The 21,260-nt window shown below is 44.6% G+C and overlaps 1 protein-coding gene across 2 annotated transcripts in view; it reads left to right on the forward strand.

Moving 5' to 3' along the window:
* The window catches only part of LEKR1 (leucine, glutamate and lysine rich 1), a 68,470-nt gene that overhangs the window by 28,974 nt on the left and 18,236 nt on the right, over window positions 1-21,260 (forward strand). For both annotated transcript variants that reach the window (XM_066621644.1, XM_066621645.1), the window contains exons 6-8: window positions 6,077-6,158; window positions 13,777-13,854; window positions 14,639-14,842. In XM_066621644.1, coding sequence (XP_066477741.1) covers window positions 6,077-6,158; window positions 13,777-13,854; window positions 14,639-14,842 — 364 coding nt within the window. The remainder of the gene's footprint in view (window positions 1-6,076; window positions 6,159-13,776; window positions 13,855-14,638; window positions 14,843-21,260) is intronic.

Genomic DNA, 21,260 nt, shown 5'->3' on the forward strand with positions numbered 1-21,260 from the left:
CCTGTAAGAGAACGGTCACTGTGACCAGTTCTGTTATAGATGTTGACAATACCTTTTCAACCTAATCTAAAGTTATGATTTTTTTTGTCCTTGTCTGATTTTTCAAATGCTTATATCTGAACAGCAGCATAAGAAATTTTCTGAGGAGAGAAAATAATTTAGCTGAATAGAATATTCTGAATACAAATAAATGCAGCTTAAAAATTCTGCAACATAATGGCTCAATCCAGTGACAGTCCTGGGGGGGGTGTCAGAAGGGGAAAAAAAGCCTTAGGTGTCACACCTGTGAGTCCTATTGCTGCGGCCGCCTGTGCCTGCCCTCCAGAGCTGTGCAGCAGGCCAGAGAGGCCCCACACTGTGACCCTGGGTGCTCCAAAAGCCTTTTAAGGCCCCCAGAGTGTCATGAAACAGTACTTCCGTTTTTCTTTGGAAACCCAGAAGTACTGTTGACTTCGTTTTGGAGCCTCGTGCAACATTTCCGGGCACTCTGAAGACCTTCTGAGGTCTCCAGAGCACCCTTAAACAGTACTTCTGCATTTCCAAAGAAAACTGGAAGTACTATCGGGGCATTAGAAGGCTTTTGGAGTGCCCAGGGATGTTGTGTAAGGCTATAGAACGAAAGTGAGTCTCTTCTCTGGGGGCGGGTGCCATGTTATGGGGAGTCATGTTGTGGTCCTATGCCCTGGGGGGGTCCTGTGTCCAGGTTCGCAACTGGTCCAATCCAGTTGAGGGCCTGTAGCAGCGAATCTCACAAGCCACTGCTGTAAGTCCAAGGCTGGCATCATAAAAGCCATGCTGCTGTTGTGCACTGCAGGACTACCTGCACAAATGGCTGGAGGCCCCATTTGCATGCCAGTGGCTCACCCAGCCTTCCCTGGTGCGGGTAAGGTGATGGTGGGGAGCTTCAGAAGAGGACTGTGGTGGGGAGTGGGCTAACGCAGTTGGGAGGGGTGGATCTTGGTAGCTGCAGTGCATGCCAAGATCCTATCCCTCTTTTCCTGGCCCAGTGCCTCAGTCTCCTGAACCTACACCACTAAATACAGTAGCTTGTGTAGGTGTGAAGAGACCCATTGGCAGTCAGGTGGCTTCCCAGGAGGTGGGAAGTAAAAAACTTTTTTACTTCCCATCCCAGGCTGTCTTATCACCCCCTTCCCACCATCGCATGTATCAAGTACACCTGCGGTTTTCAAACTCTCCAGGAGTTTGAAACCCGCAGTAAGTCTTTGCAGGGGTGGGGGGAGGCAGCAGGGGCAGGGGGAAGGCAGTAATGCGATCCCGCTCAGGGGCCTGCAGGGACTGGGATGCACTCACCAGTCCCTGCAGCAGCCTTCCCTGTGCGCGGGGAGCCTTGCGCGAGTGCCTGCAGGGCGCCCCAGGTCAGGGAAAGGGAGGGTGGAGCGATCTGGTCTGCCTCTGCAAAAGCAGAAGTGGAGTACGATCGCCCCACTCTCCCTTTCCCTGACCTGGGGAGCCCTGCAGGCACTCGCGCAAGGCTCCCCGCGCACAGGGAAGGCTGCTGCAGGGACTGGTGAGTGCATCCCAGTCCCTGCAGCCCCGTCAGAAGGGGAAACGGGGTGATTCCGCTTTTGCGGAGCGGGGCGTGATCGCTCCGCTTTCGCTTTTCCTGACCTGGGGAGCCCTGCTGAAAGTTGTGTAGGGAGGCTGGTGCACCCAAGCCCCTGCAGCCCCCCTGAGTGGTGCGATCCTGTGGATCACGCCGCTGCCTTCCCCCTGTCTCCTGGCTGCCCCGCCCCTTAAGGGAGCAGAGGCCAGGACCCACAGGCTGGAGCGTCATGATGCCCCAGCTTGAATACCACTGGAGTACACTGTTGGCAATACTGCATGCCCTGGGCTGGTGGGGGATAGGTTTGGGCTGTTAGTCATAGCTCAATGGGATAGATTAATGCAGTTTTCTAATAAGTATTTTAAGACTAAGCAAGTGTACATATTGGTTGCAACTCTTTTTTCTTAATGAAAAGGGGGAGTTAGGAGTTGAGAGACAGTGGGAGTAGGATATACTCGACCATTTCCCTACTTGCAGTGTCTCTGCTCAAAAATGATCCCTTTGCCCCCTTTTTGCAGTTTCTCCCTTGTTTTTGACAAGTCCTTCCTTTGTGCATCGAAGTGCCCCATCATCAAAGTATCCGCTTGTGTGACTCTCACAGTGCAATCCTAACTTGCACTGGAACAGGCAGGCCAGCAGGCCTGTGCTGTATCCAGCACAAGTTCGGGGTTGGCAATTGCTTGGCCTGAGGCAGAAGGAAATAATTCCCTAACTCAGGTAGAACTGCAGCAGCCCTAATGGGTCTTCCCGGACCTGCACCACCTAAATCAGTGGCGCAAATCCGAACAGCCCGGAACTGCCCCAGGCTGCCCAGGAATGGGGTTAGGATCCAGCATAAGTGCTGAATCCTAGCCCCGCCTCCCACTCCCTGCCTGCCCACAGGACCTCCCACTTCCCACCCTCTTCATCCCCTCCAAACCCTGCACCAGCTTGGAAAGGCCAACGCAAACTTACTGGGCCCAGAGCCCACATTGGCACAGGGAGGTTGGCATGCGTCCTTGCACCAGCCTCCCTGACTCTCAAGCCGGTGCAACACCGTTTGTGACAGTCCCGGGCCAACACTTTAGGATTGCGCCCCCAGTCTCTAAACTTGGGGGCAGAGTGCTGTAACCTCATTCCATATGTCCCGATACATGAGATCTATCTTTCCTGGTTCAGGCTTACATAATTCTGGCAATGTGGTATGCTAGGCTAAAGGGTTCAACTGAATTCAATCACCTGTTGTGACTGTGGGGGTAGAGACGAAAGAGGAGTAGGAGGGGTGTTCCTGGGGTTTTCAGTTCCCGCAGCTTAACTCTGCTCAACATTATTTATTTGTTTATTTGGTGCCACCACATTCCTGACATTTTATTTATGCCACCTCTGTTTGCAGGTGTGATGTTCTATTGTATTTGAAGGTGAGACTGTTCCTGCAGTGAACGTGGGATCCTGACTCATCTCCACTCCTTCACAAGCATACCTCCAACCCCAACCAGACTTTGCATGGGGGGGGGGGGTTCTGTGAATGTAGTGATTAAGGGCCCAATCCTATCCAACTTTCCAGCACAGTTGCAGCCGCAATGCAGCCAAATGTTCCCATACCTTGAGGAGGCCTCTGTGACTGCTTCCCCACCACAGGATGCAGTGCACACCCCATAGGCACAACTGCACCAGCACTGGAAAATTGGATAGGATTGGGCCCTAAGGCACCAGTAGCCTCTTCCCAGTACAAGATTTCATTATGCTGGTTTTGTGCAGCTGTAGTGTTGTGTTCCACAGGTGCAAGGGGTTCTGGAGATGTCCAGTGAGCATAGCTTGAGGATAGGTGTCATTTGTAAACGGCAAGTAATACAAGTTTGTTATAGCCTTAATGCAAACGATAGAGGAAAGTGGTACCTGAGAGGGCAATTTGCTTATAGAATCAAAAAAATCAGGCCGCTGCCAGCCGACAAAGTTTATGCCACAATCAGTAAAACAACCTACTGTTTTTTGGTCTTGCTGCAGCTAATATTGTTATTATTATTATCAACCTTTATGTGTCACCTTTCCATCTAAGGTTCTCAAGGCTACATAACAGGATATTCCATAACAGAGCTGATTTCCTGCAATGTTAAACTTGCGGTGTTTTCCAACAATTGTGATCGTTTTTGTGGTCTTCTCAAACACTGTGTTTTCTCTAATCAGCCCCCCTCACCCACCCACCCACCCACAACAGGCAGCTTAAATGGCTTCTCTGGGGGGAAACAGCAGACTTGGGAGATGTGCAGTCTGAGGTGCTCCCATATGTCCACAGCGGGGTGCAGGCAGCAAGGCCGTTCTGCAGCCACTGTGTGCTAACGAAAGCTGACAGATTAACTCCTCAGGGGGGTCTGGGAGAGTTGTTTGTTTTCTTCATTGCTTGCAGTGATCATGTGTCCCTCTGGACCTGCTGTACTTGCTGAAAGCAAATTAACATTTCTTGGAAGACTATTTGTCCTCTTATATTGATCATCAGCTTGCAAAGTTTTTCCCTTTCTTTGTTCACGTTTGAAATCACTTTTCTAGCCTTTTTATCTGAGGTCTTAATTTGGACTGTTCTCCATAACTGTTCCTTCAGAACCTGGTTACATTACATTACAGTAACTGACTGCAGTAATTAGGATATTTTCTGTAGTGGAATTTCCTCGTGGGGGAGATTTCACAGGGTGGTTAAGATTCACCTATTGCAAGTAGCATATTGATGTTGAGTAGATTGTGGTTTGTTTGATGCTCCTGATGCATTTTTCAAAAACGTGCCACTCTTTTATTTGCCATTCTGAATGTGCTGTTTTGTTTTATATGGTCTAACTCAGCTTTGTAATCCGCTTGGCCTCTCCTCCTGTGGCACTGGCATCTGAACTACGAACAAACCACAATCTACTCAACATCAATATGCTACTTGCAATAGGTGAATCTTAACCACCCTGTGCAAAACATCAATGCAGTTTATTCCAGTGTTTTGCTGGGCATCCATGGAACATCCGTCAGCGCATGGATTTCTGCAGTAGCATATATGGTCATACACTGGTGTATCTCGTGAGATTGGGCTGTAAATAACCTTCTCGTTGATTTCAGCTAATTAGTAGAATACTTTTGCATTTGGTTTCTGAATGTTTGGAAATACTCCTATGATTTCTCAGGAAAAGGACAGTAGCTCAGATGGGGAGGGCCTGCTTTACATGCAGAAGTTTCTGGATTCAGTCTGTGGCATCTCTAATTAGGGCCCCTGTCTGCAGATTGAGAGCCCAATTCTAAGCTCTGTTACTGCCGGTGCTGCTGCTCATCACTGGTTCTGAGTGTCATAAATGTAAATATTTACAGCACCCGGCGAGTAGGAAGAACTGGCCCTGGACCATCACCAGTAGTCACTATGCCTCAGTGCCAGAAGGATGACTGACCAGCACTCCTGTAGCACCGGTTGGCAATGAGTGTTTTTGGGGCGTGGAGGAGGTGGAGAATAGGAAGAATGGGGCCGAGGGAGAGGAGGTTTGGGCCTGCGAAGGGGGCAGGGATGGGGGAAGCCTCTGCCTCTGAATCCTAAACCCCCCCTGAGCCGAGCAGCCTGACATGAGCCTCCTCGATTCTGCGCATGATCAAACATGGGTGCAGAGCCAAGGGGACCCATTGTCACCAGCTGCTGCCTGCCCGGGGGAAGGGAGTGAATGCTCCCTTCCCCCAGGGAGACCCCAGCAGTAGCCATGGTACCCACAGGATCTGGTGGTTGCCATTTTGGTGTCACTGGAGCCCTATGTGCTGCTGGATTTAGGACTGGGCTGTGAGGGAGCTGCAGCCAGGCAGTGTAGAAATTACTGAGCTAACGAACTAAGGCTCAAATCCTAACCAACTTTCCAGCACTGGCATAGCTGTGCCAGTGGGACGTGTGTTGCATCCTGCAATTGGGTGGCAGCGCGGAGGCCTCCTCAAAGTAAGGGAATGTTTGTTCCCTGTTCCCTTACCTGGGAGCTGCACTGCTCTTGTGCTGGTGCTGAAAAGTGGGTTAGGATTGAACCCTAAGGTGCCCTGGAGTATGAACTATTGTGTAATGCATTAAGAATGGAACAACACAAGAGGAAATGTAAGACTCTGTTTCTGAATTTTGCAGTGTTATGCAAATCTGTAGCTTTCAATTATTGTGGACTACAACACAGAATGGTACTTACTACTTATTACTGATGATTTATATACTATTGAAAGTCCAGTTCTTCACTGTTGACCTCTTATAGGTGTTAATTCTATTATTTTCTTATGTTTTGCAGACAGCATCTGTACAGAGTGCATTATGTTCTAATGCTTTCATACAGAAAGGCAAAAATGCAATTATATCGTAAAATCATAACAGATTAGTGTTTAACAGGCTTTAGTATTCACTAAAAACTACCAAGAAAGGCAATTATAAAAATCAACTGGTAAAATATAAATCACACTGTAAAAGACTATCTGCTGTAACATTTGTGGACTCTTTGGGTTGTTGGGGGGAAAAAATTGGATAGAAATAATAATTATTTCTTATTTCAGATTTAACAAGTCTAGTAGAGACAATTGATCTTCAATTCCAGAAAGCAGCTGCTGAAATGAGCCACTATAAAGAACTATTCATGTAAGAAATTTATTCATATCAGGTATAGTTCTTTCTGCCTGATTTCCTTGTAATTATGCACTAAATTATAAGTAATGAATAATGTAATAACATTATTTACTCCTTCAGTGATGATTTGAGATAATAGCAGAGAATTTTATATTTTGGTTTATGACTCATGGAATTTATTCAGGCTATTGTAAGTACGTTATATGTTAGATTGCATCCAAAAGTTCAGTATTTGAACTTGTTTTGAATGAATAAATTAATTACAAAAAACAACAGAACACATACTGGAAACCTTTTATGACACAAGGAAGTTGAACTTAAGAAGAGCGTGAATGGATCAGACCAAAGGTCCTTCTAGTCAAGTATCTTACTCCTTTTTCAAACACTATGAGGGCTAACCAGATGCCTCCAAAAACCCCACAAGCAATTCAGTAGCCCTCTCCCACTGTTGTGTTCCAGCAAATTCAGAGATGCTTCTGAATCTCGAGCTTCCATATAACCATCTTGACTAATAGCCATTGATAGACCTTTTTCATGAATTTATCTAATTGTCTTTTAAAACCACCTAAGATTTGAAGCTATCTAAACTTGGACAAAAATTATTCTATAGATTTAGGCTGCATTCCTGTCCACACTTACCTGAGAATAAACTCCATTGGCTATAATGGAACTTACTTCTGAGTGAACTGCATAGGATTGGGCTGTTATTGTCTTCTGCAGTAACAATTTCCCAAGCGATAGCCATGTCACTGCAAAAAAACCCAGAATCTTGTGGCATCCAAAAGTCTAACAGATTTATTGTGGCATAGGCTTTTTTAGATAGCATGCAACTGGTGAAATGGGTTACAAGCCACAAAAACTTATGTATTCCACAATAAATCTATTAGATTAACCCAGAGGTTCTCAAAATTTGAGGGAGCTTTACTCCCTCAGTAAGTTCTTGCGGGGGAGGGGCTAGGGCAGTGATGAAATTCCCAGGATTGCATTGCTAAGGGGGGCGAGGGAGGGTGCTTTGCACTCACATTATGTAGGCAGGGCTGCAGGGAGCCCTGCACAGTGCTCCCCGATGCTTGGAACATTCGCTAAAAGCAGGTGCAAAGCACCTCCTGCAAAACAGAAGTGCTTTGCTCCCGCTTTTAGCAAACATTGGAAGCCACGGGGAATGCTGTGCAGGGCTGCGCAGGGCTCCTTGCACCAACTGCAACCTGCTGCAGCCCTGCCTTCTTGAAGTAATTGCAAAGCACCCCTCTTCACCCCCCTTAGTGATGCAATCCTGGGGATCATGTCACTGCCTACCTCCCCTTAAAGGGACGGGGGAAGCATTACACGAACTGGTGGGTTGCGACCCACCAGTTTGAGAACCACTGGACTAACCTGCCAGAATACTCTTTTTCATAGATATGCAGCACAATTTAAATATGTTTACTCAGAAGTAAGTCATACTGAACTCAGTGGGACTTACTTCCAAGTAAGGCAGCTGAAGAAAGCAAGCAGGCAGAACATATCCCAAAACACTGTGCACAAAAGGAACATAGGTAAGGGTGATCACAAAAGTATATGGATAGACAGTGGCATGGCAGGACAAAAGTGTCGTTGTGTTTCAGCTTTTTCGGTACAAAGATTCTAGCACTGCATTGATAACAAACAGCTGCACACCACCCGCCCCACTCTTACCGCATAATATCCAACAACGGAAACAAAACAAAAGAAAAAAGTTGTACAAAGTGAACACAGGAGCCACAAAGAAAACAGGAAATCCTGCAGTCAGAAGAGGGCTGACAGAGAGACCTATGCTAACTGAAAACCACCTGCACAAGCCTGGAGTCAAGGCAAAACCCATATATCCTGAACGTGAAACACAGAAAAGGCTGCTACAAAGCTTGGGTGGAGAAACCATTGTTACCGTGTGGCTGGCTCAGAATGTGATACAGTTTGCAGGAGCGGTACCAGCCTGAGCCCTTAATCAGCATGATGACTGTTATTGAGCACCAGAGAAGGATTTCTTCTGAACTCTGTGAAACCAATATCAGATTGTGCATGGTTATGAATGAGGATGGTGAAAAATCCTTTTGGTGATGCCTGCCATAGTCAGTTCAGCTCCAACAAGGCCCCTGAAAGGTTCGGCTTCACTGGAACCCAGATCAAGTGGTCTTCAATATCTAGCCTCAAACTACCCCTGATTCCAATAAGTACAAGGGGTCAGGTTGCACACAGCCTGTTACACTCTCATGGAGGCTTTTGTCATGGGAAAGTGCCTTGGGGTGAAACAGACGGCCTATCTGGGTCATTATATTGTCTCACTCTGTCTGAACAGCTGTCTGAGGTTTCAGATATGGGTCTTTCTAAGCCTTACCTGGGGACACCAGGGATTGAACCTGGGGTGCTCTGCATTGCAGTACACACATGCTACCATTGAGCTACTCTTTCCTCCTCCTCCTTTCCAACCACAACCCTCAAAGCTATTCATGAAGGTCAGACAGCATTCCATGAGGCACATGGAGCTTCCACCAAAAAGGAAAATTGCCAAACCCCTTCCCAGTTGCACGCATGAACTGACTTTCCGCACAAGCATCAGCTCATTGGATCCCAGCCAGAATTTACTGTGTTTATAGTAATGTTCTTTTCCTGGCTGTATCAGAAGAGGTAAACCTCTTCTATAACAAATTATGGCGTGAGAGTCCTTTTCATATCTGTGTGTTTAAACATTTTATATCGAGGAGTAGTGTGTTTTCATTATCATTCCTAAGAACACCAATCTAAACTTTATATCCAGAGTTTATTGAATAGATAATTTTTATATAGATATATCTACCTATAGAGATACAGATATTGATAGTAGTTACACAGCAATTTCTGCATTCACATTTTTTTTTTTTTTTGGAACCACAAGTATGCTGTTGCTAAGCATTCCAAATATTTTATCAGTAGTGTAAATGATAGCACAGCAAATACATGTACATAAATACATAGTAATGTGTTTCTGAATGTAATTTAAAGAAGTCGATATAATCTGGATTAAATTTAGCAAAATACTATATACTATTTCAAGTTCAAATATAAATATAAAGATTAACTAGCATTATTAATAGGTGAAGTAATGTTATAATGATGAGAAATTTCTCCAGGTTCCCAGCTCTGATGTAATTTGAATTGTTACACTGCTTGACTGCTTTCATTTGTGCCATACTGACAAAACTTGGCAGTACAAATTCAATGTTTTAATGGTTGCTACAGTAAAGGATGACATATTCATTTTAAATGATGCTAAGAACATACATTGCCTAAGTTAAGGCAGCATATCACTCTTTTGCAATGCATACCTGCCAACTTTTGAAAGTCCCAAGGGAGACTGAGGCTTCCCCCCATCTTCAAGCCCATCTGATTCAAGCCTGATCTTCTCCTTGTTGTTTTCCCTATAATGGTGGTAAAGATGAGAAAGACAAAACTATTAAAAATTAGTTATTTATGTACAATACTACTTGTCTTGCTCTTCAACCCAAAAGCTCTCAGAGAAACTAATAACTAGAAACAAAATAAAAAAAAAATAATCGAAACAGCAAAGCAACAGATGACAAAATAAGCCAGTGTCTTGCCAAGTTAAAATCACAAACTTAAAAGCAGAAAATCCATGGGCAAATGAAAACATCTTTAGCTGATTCTGGAAGGATATTAGGGATGGCTCCAGGTGAGCATCCGTGGCACGTGCGCTTCCAAAGATTGGGTGCCACCACTTAGAAGACCCTATGTCAAGTTGCTACCTGTTTCACCTTTGAAGGCAGGGAGACTCAAAGAAAGGTCTTAGAGAAGGTTCTTAATATTATATTTATTTTTATTTATCACATTTTTTTTATACCGACCTTCCTCCAGAAATCTCAGGGCAGTGTACACAGCTGCTCCCCTCCTTTTTTCCTCACAACAAGTTCATGTGATAGAAATACGGGATCTCACATACATTTTCCTCAATATGTGCTTTAGCTTATCTTAAGAAGTTCTGTATTTCAGAGCTTTAAAACTGAGCAGCAGTTTGAAACATTACTCAGCTGTGATCTTGATCCATTGAACTGAGACTGCATCTTTTGTGTATGCTCAGCTGCTGGCCTGCGGTTGTGCTCACAAAGCCCTTTTTCTTCAGGCGTCAGATATGACTGACAGTGTCAACTCTGCCTGCATAAAACATGTAGGTATAGCCAGTTTCAGTTGCTACTTTGGGTGAAGATCCGGAGCAGGCCTTGAGCCTAGTGCTTCCCCTGCTGCTTTTTAAAAGAACAGTTTCTTCTTTACCATCAGAGTCTGTCTCATAGGGTGAGGGGAATCAGGGTTTGTAGACCTGTAGGGTGGGGCCAAATATGGAATTTGGTTACAGAGTGGTGACCCCCAAAGTGATGGCAGGACCGGCAAAGCCCAATCAGAAGCTACTGGCCTCGTGTCAATTGGTGTGCTATGCTGACACAGCTTTTACTTATCTGTGCCATATGATACCTGATACTTGCAAGTAGTGACCTTGGGCCTTTCTTACCTATGGTTATTACTCAGCGGCAGCAGTTCTACCCCACCTGACCAGGCACTGCTGGTGTTACCCCAGATTCCACACCCAGGAAGAGTCTCGAGAGCAACATAATGATGGAACAGGCCAATAGGCTGTGAAATATAGTTCACAGTCAGTACAATTCTTTAAAGATTAAGGACAGAATCCTAATCACCTTTCCAGCACTGACCTAAGGGCAATGCAGCTCCAAGATAGCAAACATTTCCTTACCTTGAGGAGGACTCTGTGACTGCCCCCCAACTGCAGGATGCAGCACATGCCCCATTGACAGAGCTATGTCAGAGCTGAAAAGTTGGTTAGGATTTGGGCTTAAATAATTTTTGAAATAGATACAGTTCAGATTGAAAATTGCACTTTAACATTTGAACCAACACATTGTCTAACCTGAGTACTGAAAAATGTCTCTGAACAGTGCAAACACCAGAAGAAATGTGCAGTTGCTCCATGTTAACCAACAGCAAGCTAAACAAGGACCACTCTAGGTGCTCACAAAGGCTGGTACTTACTGGGGGTACTTTGGCCTTCTGGAAGGTCTGCACAATTACTGCGAAGCAGGACTTTTAAACAAGAATGGCAATCTCTCAAAGGTGTGGATCCAGTTGGACAGTATTCTCTCCAGTAATAAATTACCCTGTTCCTCACATTTCATTTTCCAATGCCCATCTTCCACTAGTGTCTCCCTACTTCAATTGGCAAGCTAGTTCAGAAAGTTTCATTACATAGAACTTCCATAGAAGAGAACAAAGATTAGCAACTGCTGTATATATACTATGAAATGACAAGTTAATTATAGGATGAGACTTCCCAAGTCCCTTTTGTATTCATTAAAATATTTATATCTTTTGGTCCCCAAGGCAGCTTACAGAATATCAATACAGACTCTCACACTCACTCACACTCTCAAGGGCCTGCACATTGCCTTTGCGGCCCGTAATGGCTCCGATGGTGAGTAGGAGAGGCAACATACACGGCACGTGGCACCTGCAGTATTTACCGTGCCACACCCCTGTGCACACTTCTCCCTTGCTCCTTAGTAACTCCTACTGCGGACTGCATTTTACCAAGCTCTTTCTTTCCTTCTGCTCTCTTACTTTAGTCTGTAATATCTATTTTGACTTTTTTGTCCAGTCTATAGTGTTCTTGCATGTGTTTGAGACATTAATTCCCCCCGCCGCCCCCCGTGTTTTCTTTCTCTTCTCCTCCTTCCTCTCTTGCTTTTCTATTGGCAAGGTGTTAGCATTCTATTCCTTCCAAAAACAATGCGTTTCATATTCCTCTTGCTCTTCTAGTCCAGCAGTTATCCTCACCCTGCTGTTGGTTCTGCTTTGGGGTGTTTTCTTTCTTTCATGAATCTGTACAAATGTTAACAATTGGGATCTTTTTTTTTTTTTTTTGCAAATTAATGTTGCACTCCTGAAATAAGCACAGATGTTTTGCAGACCAGAATTCTGTCTTTATAGGTCTAAGCAAAATCTAAACTATAGATATGCATTCACTTTAGCCCCACACGTTTGTACATATCCGGAGTTTTCACATGCCCTGATGTGATGGTTCTCTTTTTCTGGGTGGGAGGATTGATCATCCAGTCCTCACTGCATCTTACCTGCCAAAAATACGTCAGTTCTGATTATGGTTTCAGTAATACTGAGTCAGTCACTCTGAGCCATTGCAATTTAAATCAGTTCAGGCACAGCAGACAGAGATCTCTATAGAACTGTTTCCCTCCTCAAACCTATCCATATATGTTCAGGGAAGACAGCATAACCACCTAGAGGCACATTTTCTTTTGAAGTCTAGGGAAACAGTAACTGCAAATTCTAGGGCACACTTTGCAGCAGTCTTACTGAAGTGAAACAGGATTGAGTCTGGTCACCGCCTGGTTGGGAGGCCTCTGACAACCCTATGCTGTCTTGAGTTCCATGATGGAAGAAAGGCACATATAAACAATGTGGCTTTGGTCATACAGACAGCAGTATTTTAAACATTCCTTAGCCATTTTCTGCCTACACTTAATTCCTAAATATTGTTCCCCCATCCTATCATTTAGTTCCCTTTATTCAGTGACAGTTGGCAGTGCAAGTCTCTGAATGTTTACTTAGAATTAAGCCCCACTGAGTTTAATGGAACTTATTCCCAGAGAAGTGTGTATGGGATTACTGACTTGCGTTCCAACAGTATAGGGTGCTTTCCGGCAGCGTGAAAGCCAGACCGCTGTTGCACACTGATGCGTAGTGCACACAGTAGTGGCTCCTGAAGCCTTGATCAGCTCCAGTAATATGGCAGCAGACATGTGTCATGGATGGGGAGGGGGAGGGCAGGGAGACTTTCAGGACTGATTGAGGGGAAGACAGGGAGGGAGTGGATGGTGGTACCAGCATGCACCATATCTTATCCCTTATCCCCCCTTTCCCAGGCCACCCTGCCCCTTTTTTCTTTTCGGACATATACCAGTAATATGGCTGGCGCAGGTCCAAAGGGACCCATAGGTGATTGGGCAACCAACCCAGGGGGTTCGTAAAAAATATTTTTATTTACCTCCTGCTGGCTGCCCATCACCATCCCCGCCACCATTGAATGTGTTATTCTGTTCATCTATTAGCCAAAAGAATATCCAAAACAGCAATGGCAACAAAAATTGTGAAATAGGTCACTTCACGTTTTATTGTATTTGTACACTGTAAGCTGTCCATCTCGGTACCTTCTTTGCCTTTTGAAAGGGTGGTGGGCTTGCGAGTTTGTTCTAGTCTTTTACCACAGTGCAGATAATGCGTGAGAACAGCAAGGAACTAATATGACCACTGACCAAACAGAGGGGTGTTCGACAATCGCCTGCAAAATCATTTTAGTTGCAGATATAAAGAAACAAAGTATAGTTTTTAATAATTCCTTAAGCTAAATAGCCAACAATGTTGCGTATGTTGTAAGATACATTAATTAAAAATGCTTTCTTGTTGTTGCTGTAGGCAAAAACCAAAACTGTTTTAGAACGTATTAAACTTTTCAGAAAAAAAACACTGCATGAGAAAATTTGTGTTGATTTTCATGGGCAGGGCGCGCTTTATCATTCCAAATTTTATTTTTTAGAAAGAAGTCAAAGGAAGTGGAAGACCATCAAAGTGAACGTCAGATACTGAAATCTGAAATAGAAACATCCAAATCTCGGTAGGAGTCACAGTTGGTTGTGATTGTATGGAAACGTTGCTCTGAAATGTGGGAAGTTAAATCCTTTTATTTAAACAACCATTATTCTCATTCTCTTTGTAAGCATTTTTAAAATTTATCTGAACTTTTCCCCTTTGCATTATTTTTCTATTTTTTAATTTCTATTTCATCTCCTTCTCTGTTCCTCTCCCCTTTTCCGTCATGTTCCTTATTCCAAACTTGGGTCTCTTACAGTGTGAGCCTGCAAGAGGGTCTGTCTTTTTGTGCCAGTGTAGTTTATGTAAAGTGCTTAAACCATCACAACCATAGCTCAGTGATGGAGTAACTGCTTGGCTTGCAGCAGGTCCCAGGTTCAATTCCTGGCTTCTGTAGGTAGGACTGGGAAAGATTCCTGACTGAAACCTTGCAAAGCTGTTAGAAGACAAACCAATAGCCTGACTCAGTACAAGGCAGCTTTGTATGTTTCCTACACATACGCTCTATTTGTAAGTAAAAGCAATCTTACAAAATGTCATAAGTCTCCAATGCTCTCTTCTCTAAAGGGAACCAAACCTGATAGTGCTTCCTGTGGAATGTGGTGTCCTTTGGGGAAACGAGAAGAGCATCACAAAATATTTCCTCTATACACAGTCTATTCATACTCAGTTATGCCAGTTTAATGCAGAAAAGTTATTTGCATAACATTCATAGTTCCTGTAAGGGCTACTTAAAACTACATTTTGTGTGTGTGTACACACACACTTTAGGATATTCCAGTTATGACATTTGGCATTTTTACTTTTAGATTTACTAATGCTCTGAAAGAACAAGAGCAATCTTTGCTCACCTGCCAACAAGCATACCAGCATTTACAGGAAGAGGTCATTGAGAGAAAGAGGCAGGAAGATGATCTGAAACAAAGAACCAGCCACTTGGAGAGTGAGCTGGAAACATTTAAGAATCTTCTCAAGCAGCGAGAGGAAGAAGTGGCAACGCTTAAAGAAGAAAGGTAATCTGAAATGACTTGTCATGCATGGCGTTACAGGACGGGATGTTCTGCCTGGATTTTCTTTCTGAGAAGGTTGTCGAACTGAAAGTCCCCTACAAGTTGACTCTTCACAGTTCTCTACGCCCAAAATAAATCAGTGCAAAAGCACAGCAAATTGCTGCCCCATGCAAGAAAAATATTTTTAAAAGGAGGAAAAATCAAACCATGTAAGGCTGTAGTTATAATAATAACTCCACTTTCGTCCCCTTCCCCCAAGGAAAGGCCCAGGCCCTACAATGGGGCTTCTAAAGTCTGTGCTGGCTATTTTGCCGGCCCAGACTTGAGAGCTTCTGTGTCAGGCTTTTCAGCCCAATGTGGAGGGTAGGATACAGTGGAGCAGGACTCTGCCATTCCCACCCCCCTCTCACCCCAGTTCCTCTCCCCAGCCTGGAACACCTCCCCCACCCCAACCCAGAGCTCCTGGTGCTGTACGTCCAGTGCTGGGCCCAGCACCAGCACTCCCTGCACAGAGGGTGCCATAAACATGCAGTAAAGCTCCAGTGCTGGAGGCCTTTAGGTTTGGGCCATTAGTTAATTGACTAGAACAGTGATTCCCAAATTGTGAACTATGTTTCCCTGGGGAGCCACAGAAAGTAGCCAGGAGAGCTGCAGAATCCTGACCAAAAACTCATCTCCCTATGCAGTGTATAGGATTGTAGCCCTCATGGGAAGCCACAGCCAGTGGCCCAGTAGGTTAAGAGAGCCTCCAGCTGAAAAAGTTTGGGAACTGCTGGACTAGAACAATCAAAATACAGACAGAAAGACTGTCCAAATATTGTCTCCAAGAGCAGTTTTGCTCTATATCTCCTGATTCTATAAGACTGATCAGCTTTTGTAGTCGAGAAGAACCCCAGTCCCATTGTGCTTGTGTTCTTGTAGTTAATTGGGAGAAATTAGCTGCAGCATACAAATCTCATTATTTTTAGTGGAAATTAAGCATGACTTGGAGTAGTAACAATAGTACATAATAGCCCAATCCCATTGCCCACCATCTTCTGTGATGCAGCTGGGCTGAACATCCTCCAAACTACTCCAGAACTGCTTCCTCTGCCACCTGGTGCACACCTGTTACTCCTGGCCATTTCCACCAGTGGCTCTGTTGAGCATAAAAGCAGCATGGCTTTCACACTGCAGCAACAGCGTCTACTACTGTAGGCTCTTGATAGGATTGGGCTGTAACTTTTATACGGTACTTAAAATTGAACATTTTTGAACATACAGCTTAATATATATTTTTTAAGATCATCTTGGTAATCATTACAACCCACAACAGTGGCCACTGAGATAGAGTAGAGTACAGTAAGATGCTGCTGCCAGTTAGCAGTGATCAAAGGATACGAAGGTCTCATGTCCTTACTGAGAGATGTCCCAGGGAAGGATGAGAGAGCAATGCATCCACTGTCTCCCAGCAACATCTACCAGAAAGGGCCCCTCACAACCTTGATGTTACTCAGTGGCAATGGTCACTTACTCCACCTCACATCACTAGCCATTTATACTGACAGGCCTGTAAGGTCGGTCAAGTATTACCCTCCTTGTCTTGCAACTATGAGAGAGGAGCTTGTTTAAAGCAGCCTAGTGAGTGCATGCTTGAGGTGAGGCCGGGATCCTCAAGTTCCCAGTTCTCAACTCAGACAACCACCACATGATAAAAGTCCTTATCTGTGGTATCTCTCTTAGGGCGCAATCCTAACCCCTTATGTCAGTGCTTTCCAGCATTGACATAAGGGCAAGTGCAACTCTGAGGCAAGGGAACAAACATTCCCTTACTTTGAGGAGGCCTCCGTGACACCCAACTACAAGATGCAGCACATGTCCCATTGGCACCACTATGCCAATTCTGGAAAGCACTGACATGAAGGGTTAGGATTGCACCCTTAGTTGTGTCAATTGTATTATCTCTTTAAAATACATACATATTGCTTATAAAATTGTTCCTGCATATTTTTTTCTAAACACGCTACCCTATGAAAGAAGCTTGCTGGTCCTTTCTGGTAAGTGGCATCTTCAAATAATGTTTTCAGACAAGAATCACAACTGCATCCAGTTCTGCTCAGCAGTGTCACATATAAAGCATTTGTTAAGAATGCAAGCAAATAGCAGTACTGTTATAACAAATAACAGTACTGTTATTTGAGTCTGTTCTCATTAGTGCAGAATCATCACTGATTCTTTATCTTCATCATTTGTTCTTTACGTGATCTGCTTTGAAGTAATTGGCTCTAACCTGAAAGAGTGGGTGCAAGGGAGATTGTGTGTGTGTGTAGAATGTATCAATAGGTAGCCCTGTGTGTGGGAGCTCCATGAGAACCTAAGAGCCTGCTGAAGCCAACCAAGTCCAGCATTGTGCTTCTCACAGCAGCCAATCTGTAACATACCTCTGGGAAGCTATCAAGCAAGGCATGAAGGCCACAGCCACCTTTCCTGTTGCTTCATGTCTCCACTACTATTCAGAGACAAGCTGCCTTTGAACACAGGGGTTCCACCAAGCCGTCGTGACTAACAGCCACTGATAGAGTCCTCCTGGCTACATTTGTCTCATCCCCTTACATATCCATCTAAGCTAGTAGCCTTCACTACAAGTTAAAATTATGATGAACTGTTGGCAGTGGGTACCAGCTTCTGGGTCGAATGGGTTTGTTCCTTTAAGTTTAAAAGCAACTATCATTTATTCCAGAATTTAAATGCTGGTTTTTGTGCACACGAGTGACACTCTCCCAAAACTGCTTGCACTTGCAAATAATAAAATACAGTACAGTTAATAGCTAAACAGATAGCCACATCATGGGGAAAAAACCCAATCAAATACCAAAGAAATACAGTCATCTTAAGACAATCGGAATCAGCTCAGGGGGTCAGACAACATTAAAAGCACATCGTCAAAAAGACCATTTCCACCTTCTTAAAAAGTGAGAGAGATGGTGTCAGACAGACCTTCCAAGGGAGGGAGCTCCAGAGGTGCTAGGTGCTGTCACAAAGTGACTGTCAAGTAGTTAACCGCCTGACAACAGAGTTCAGGAAGTGCAGATTTTGCCTTCATAAAAGAAGCAGCACTTTTAAAACTTTTTTTTCTTTTATGCAACATCCCTTTCAGATCAGGAGCTAACAAGCTGCCGCAGATCATATTGGAAGTCAGGAACTGGATTTAGATTTTGTGTGTGTGTGTGTGTTTTAAATTCCTATGATTAATCACAGGACCCATCTTTTCAAAGGCAACTTTGCATATATATTCAGTTAACTGAGTAAAGTTTCATTGCCTGGGAAATGCTGAAAGTGGAGTTTCTCTTCTTTCCCACCCCCCACATTACTGTTCATTCTTCCATCTGTGAATGTTCGGAGTCTCAGGGTCCAATCCCATCCGACTTTCCAGCACCAAAGCAGCCGTGCTAATGGAGCATGCTCTGTGTCTTGCGGGAGCAGGGCAAGTCTTGGAGACCTCCCTGGGGTTACATTGCAGCTGCATTGGCACTGGGAAGTTGGATAGGATTGGGCCTTTTGTTTCCTCTAGTAAGAGACATTCAGCAGGAATGGACTGCAATTCCGAGCTGTTAGTAATAATAATAATAATAATAATAATAACTAGGTATTTATATACTGCCTTTCTGGTCATTGGATTACTCCTCTGACTTTATTCAAGGCGGTTTACATAGGCAGGCATTTCTAAATCCCTCAAGGGGATTTTTACAAACATAGAGGTTCTCTCTTTCAAGAACCAACAATATTTCAGATGGATCTTCCTGGTTTGGTCTCACTTCTGGCCTCCAGTTTTCCCACGCAGGCTGACAAGCAGCTCCATCTCTCACATGCTTCTTGCTCACACCAAGAGTAGGTGGAATCACTCAGCTGGGCTTGTCAGCTGCTTCAAGGTCTCAGCCCTTCAGGGAGCTGCTGGTGTCCTCAAACTGGCAACCTTCTGATGTTATCTTTGGGCTAACGGAGGCTCTACCCTCTAGACTAGCCCTCCTGCCCATAATCAGAACATAGACAACTCTGTAGCTCTGACTGGGGCTCTAATGCATGCACAGGCCTTCACACAAGCAGAGGCTGCCTGATACTCTGTATGGTACATTCTCTCAAAATTGGTAAAGATTAACAACCCTTTTTCATGGAACTCCCTCTTCACGCTGGAACACTGCAGAGTATTTTCCTGGCATCATTTCAAGCAATGTCATTTTAATTAGACCAGATCTTCTGAAATCTTGCCAGGTTTCTTTAAGTCAAGGAAAATCTCTTTGAGAGTAACACACCCAGAAAACTCTGTAGGTCACAGAATGATCCCAGTTCTAAGCCAGGAGATTAGGAAATTAACAGAAGTATTTCCTTCTTCCTGGCGTGACCAGCTGCCTTGGAAAACTACAAGGGTGGGAGAGAAATAGAATCCAAGCTTTTATGAGGTTTGAAGAACTAATTGGGACTGGGCATGTTGGCACTTGACCTGTCTGCCAAATGAGGGCTTTGAAATCAGGGCAGAATCACATGAGCGGATCAGTGTGTGGTAGTTTGCTGTAACAGATAGAATTTTGTTATGTGGGTTGTAGTCACACAACCAATCTTTTTCTTATGATGTCCAAAGTATACCTGTTGCTAGGAAACAACAGCAAAAGTCAGCTCTAGCCTTCCTGCCCTGCTTGCTCTCCCTGGAGCCATCTGGTTGACCTCTGTGGAAAGCAGGATGATGGACTGGGTGGATCTTTAATCTGATCCAGCCTGGCTCTTCTTATGTATTCCTTTCCCATTCATATGACTGACATATAGTGGTGGTTGGAATCTCCTGCATTTGCTCAGAATATGCTATACCAGGTTTGCTTCAGGGTGCTAATGTAGCTAGTCTGGCTAGACCAAAAGAGACACTCTATCACAGAGGTTCCCAGACTCTCAGGGAGAGTTTGGAACCTCGTAAATCTTTGCAGGAGGAGGGGAGGGGCGGTGACATGATCCCAGCATTGTCAGGGAAAAGGGTTTTTTTCCCCCTTGCTTACTGAGGATCATGCCCACCCTCTCAGGGGAGCCCACAGTGCTCCCCATACCTCAGAACACTGGAAAAAAAAATGTGATCACAACCCGCATCTCATTGTTATCACAACATCAGAAGTGGGTCACAATCTCATTTTTTCAGTGTTCTGAGATGTGGGGAACACTGCAGAGGTGTCTGTGGGTTCCCCACACAACTGTAGGCTTCCTCACAACCCACAATAAGTAAGAAAAAAAAATCCTTTTTCTCCAGCAGTGGCATGATTGTGGCGATCACCTCGTTGCCATTGCTGACATCCTGCCCTTTCAGGGGACAGAGTCAGGGCTTCTTGGGTTGGGGTGTCACAATGCCTCTGTTTGAGAACTGCTGTAGGATAAAGTCACCATGATCTAGGATAAACACCCTAGCATGGGTTGTTATTTGAGTCCACAAATAACTGTGATTTGAAGTCCGCAATCAATACAGTAGACACACAAACAATTAACCTTTGCAAATCATCTTGACCAGGGGTGCCCAAACTTTTTGGCAGGAGGGCCACATCATCTCTCTGACACTGAATTGGGGACCAGGAAAATAGGAATTAATTTATATTTAAAATTTGAATAAATTTACATAAATGAATACATTAGAGACAGAACTTATATGAATTACTTTTACTGAGGCAATGATGCACATGGGACAATTGGGGTGTGTTTTTACCAAACACAGACCAAGCCAGAAAAGGGGGGGCTAACATAACTTCTGACCTCACACCTCTTGCATAGAAATAAAACACATGGAGACATGAATGGTTCAGAGGCAATGATTCACATGGGATATGGGTGTCAGGGTATTGAGGCGCAGCCTGAGGAAATTTGCTACCTGAGCTTGGCAAGGCCTGAAAGCCTGGGGCTTGTATCTAGATATAAGCCCAAGGCCAAAGTAAGGCAAAAGGAAAAGTATACCACATGACCCTGGACTGACCAATAGGGACTGGGTAAATGTGCTGAGTCACAGTGACTAGTACTGCAAGACCTGAAGGTCTCGCAATAGTTCAGGGTCTATAAAAGGCCTTGCGTAAAGCGAGGCCAGCCTTTCCTTCGCTGCTGCAGCTGCTTCACAGACATGAAACAGCAAGCAGCGGAGAGAAAACTCAGCCCACAGCTCGAGTAGTTGCATCAGGCCAGCGTGTGCTCCAGCACATCTCTGGCAAGGCAGAGGCTTGTTGGAGACTGGGGGCTCCACATGGGTCAGATTTGGGATCATCGAGGGCCGCAAATGGTCCACGGGCTGGTGTTTGGGCACCCCTGATCTTGACCACAGTAATATTTAATACATAAGAACTCAGCTGGGTCCTGGGTCAACAAAGGTTCATCTAATCCAGCATCCTGGTTCTAGCACTGCTTAACCAGTTCATGCCTGGAGCAA

The sequence above is a fragment of the Tiliqua scincoides genome, chromosome 3 (assembly GCF_035046505.1).
Source record: "Tiliqua scincoides isolate rTilSci1 chromosome 3, rTilSci1.hap2, whole genome shotgun sequence".
Taxonomy (NCBI): Eukaryota; Metazoa; Chordata; class Lepidosauria; order Squamata; family Scincidae; genus Tiliqua; species Tiliqua scincoides.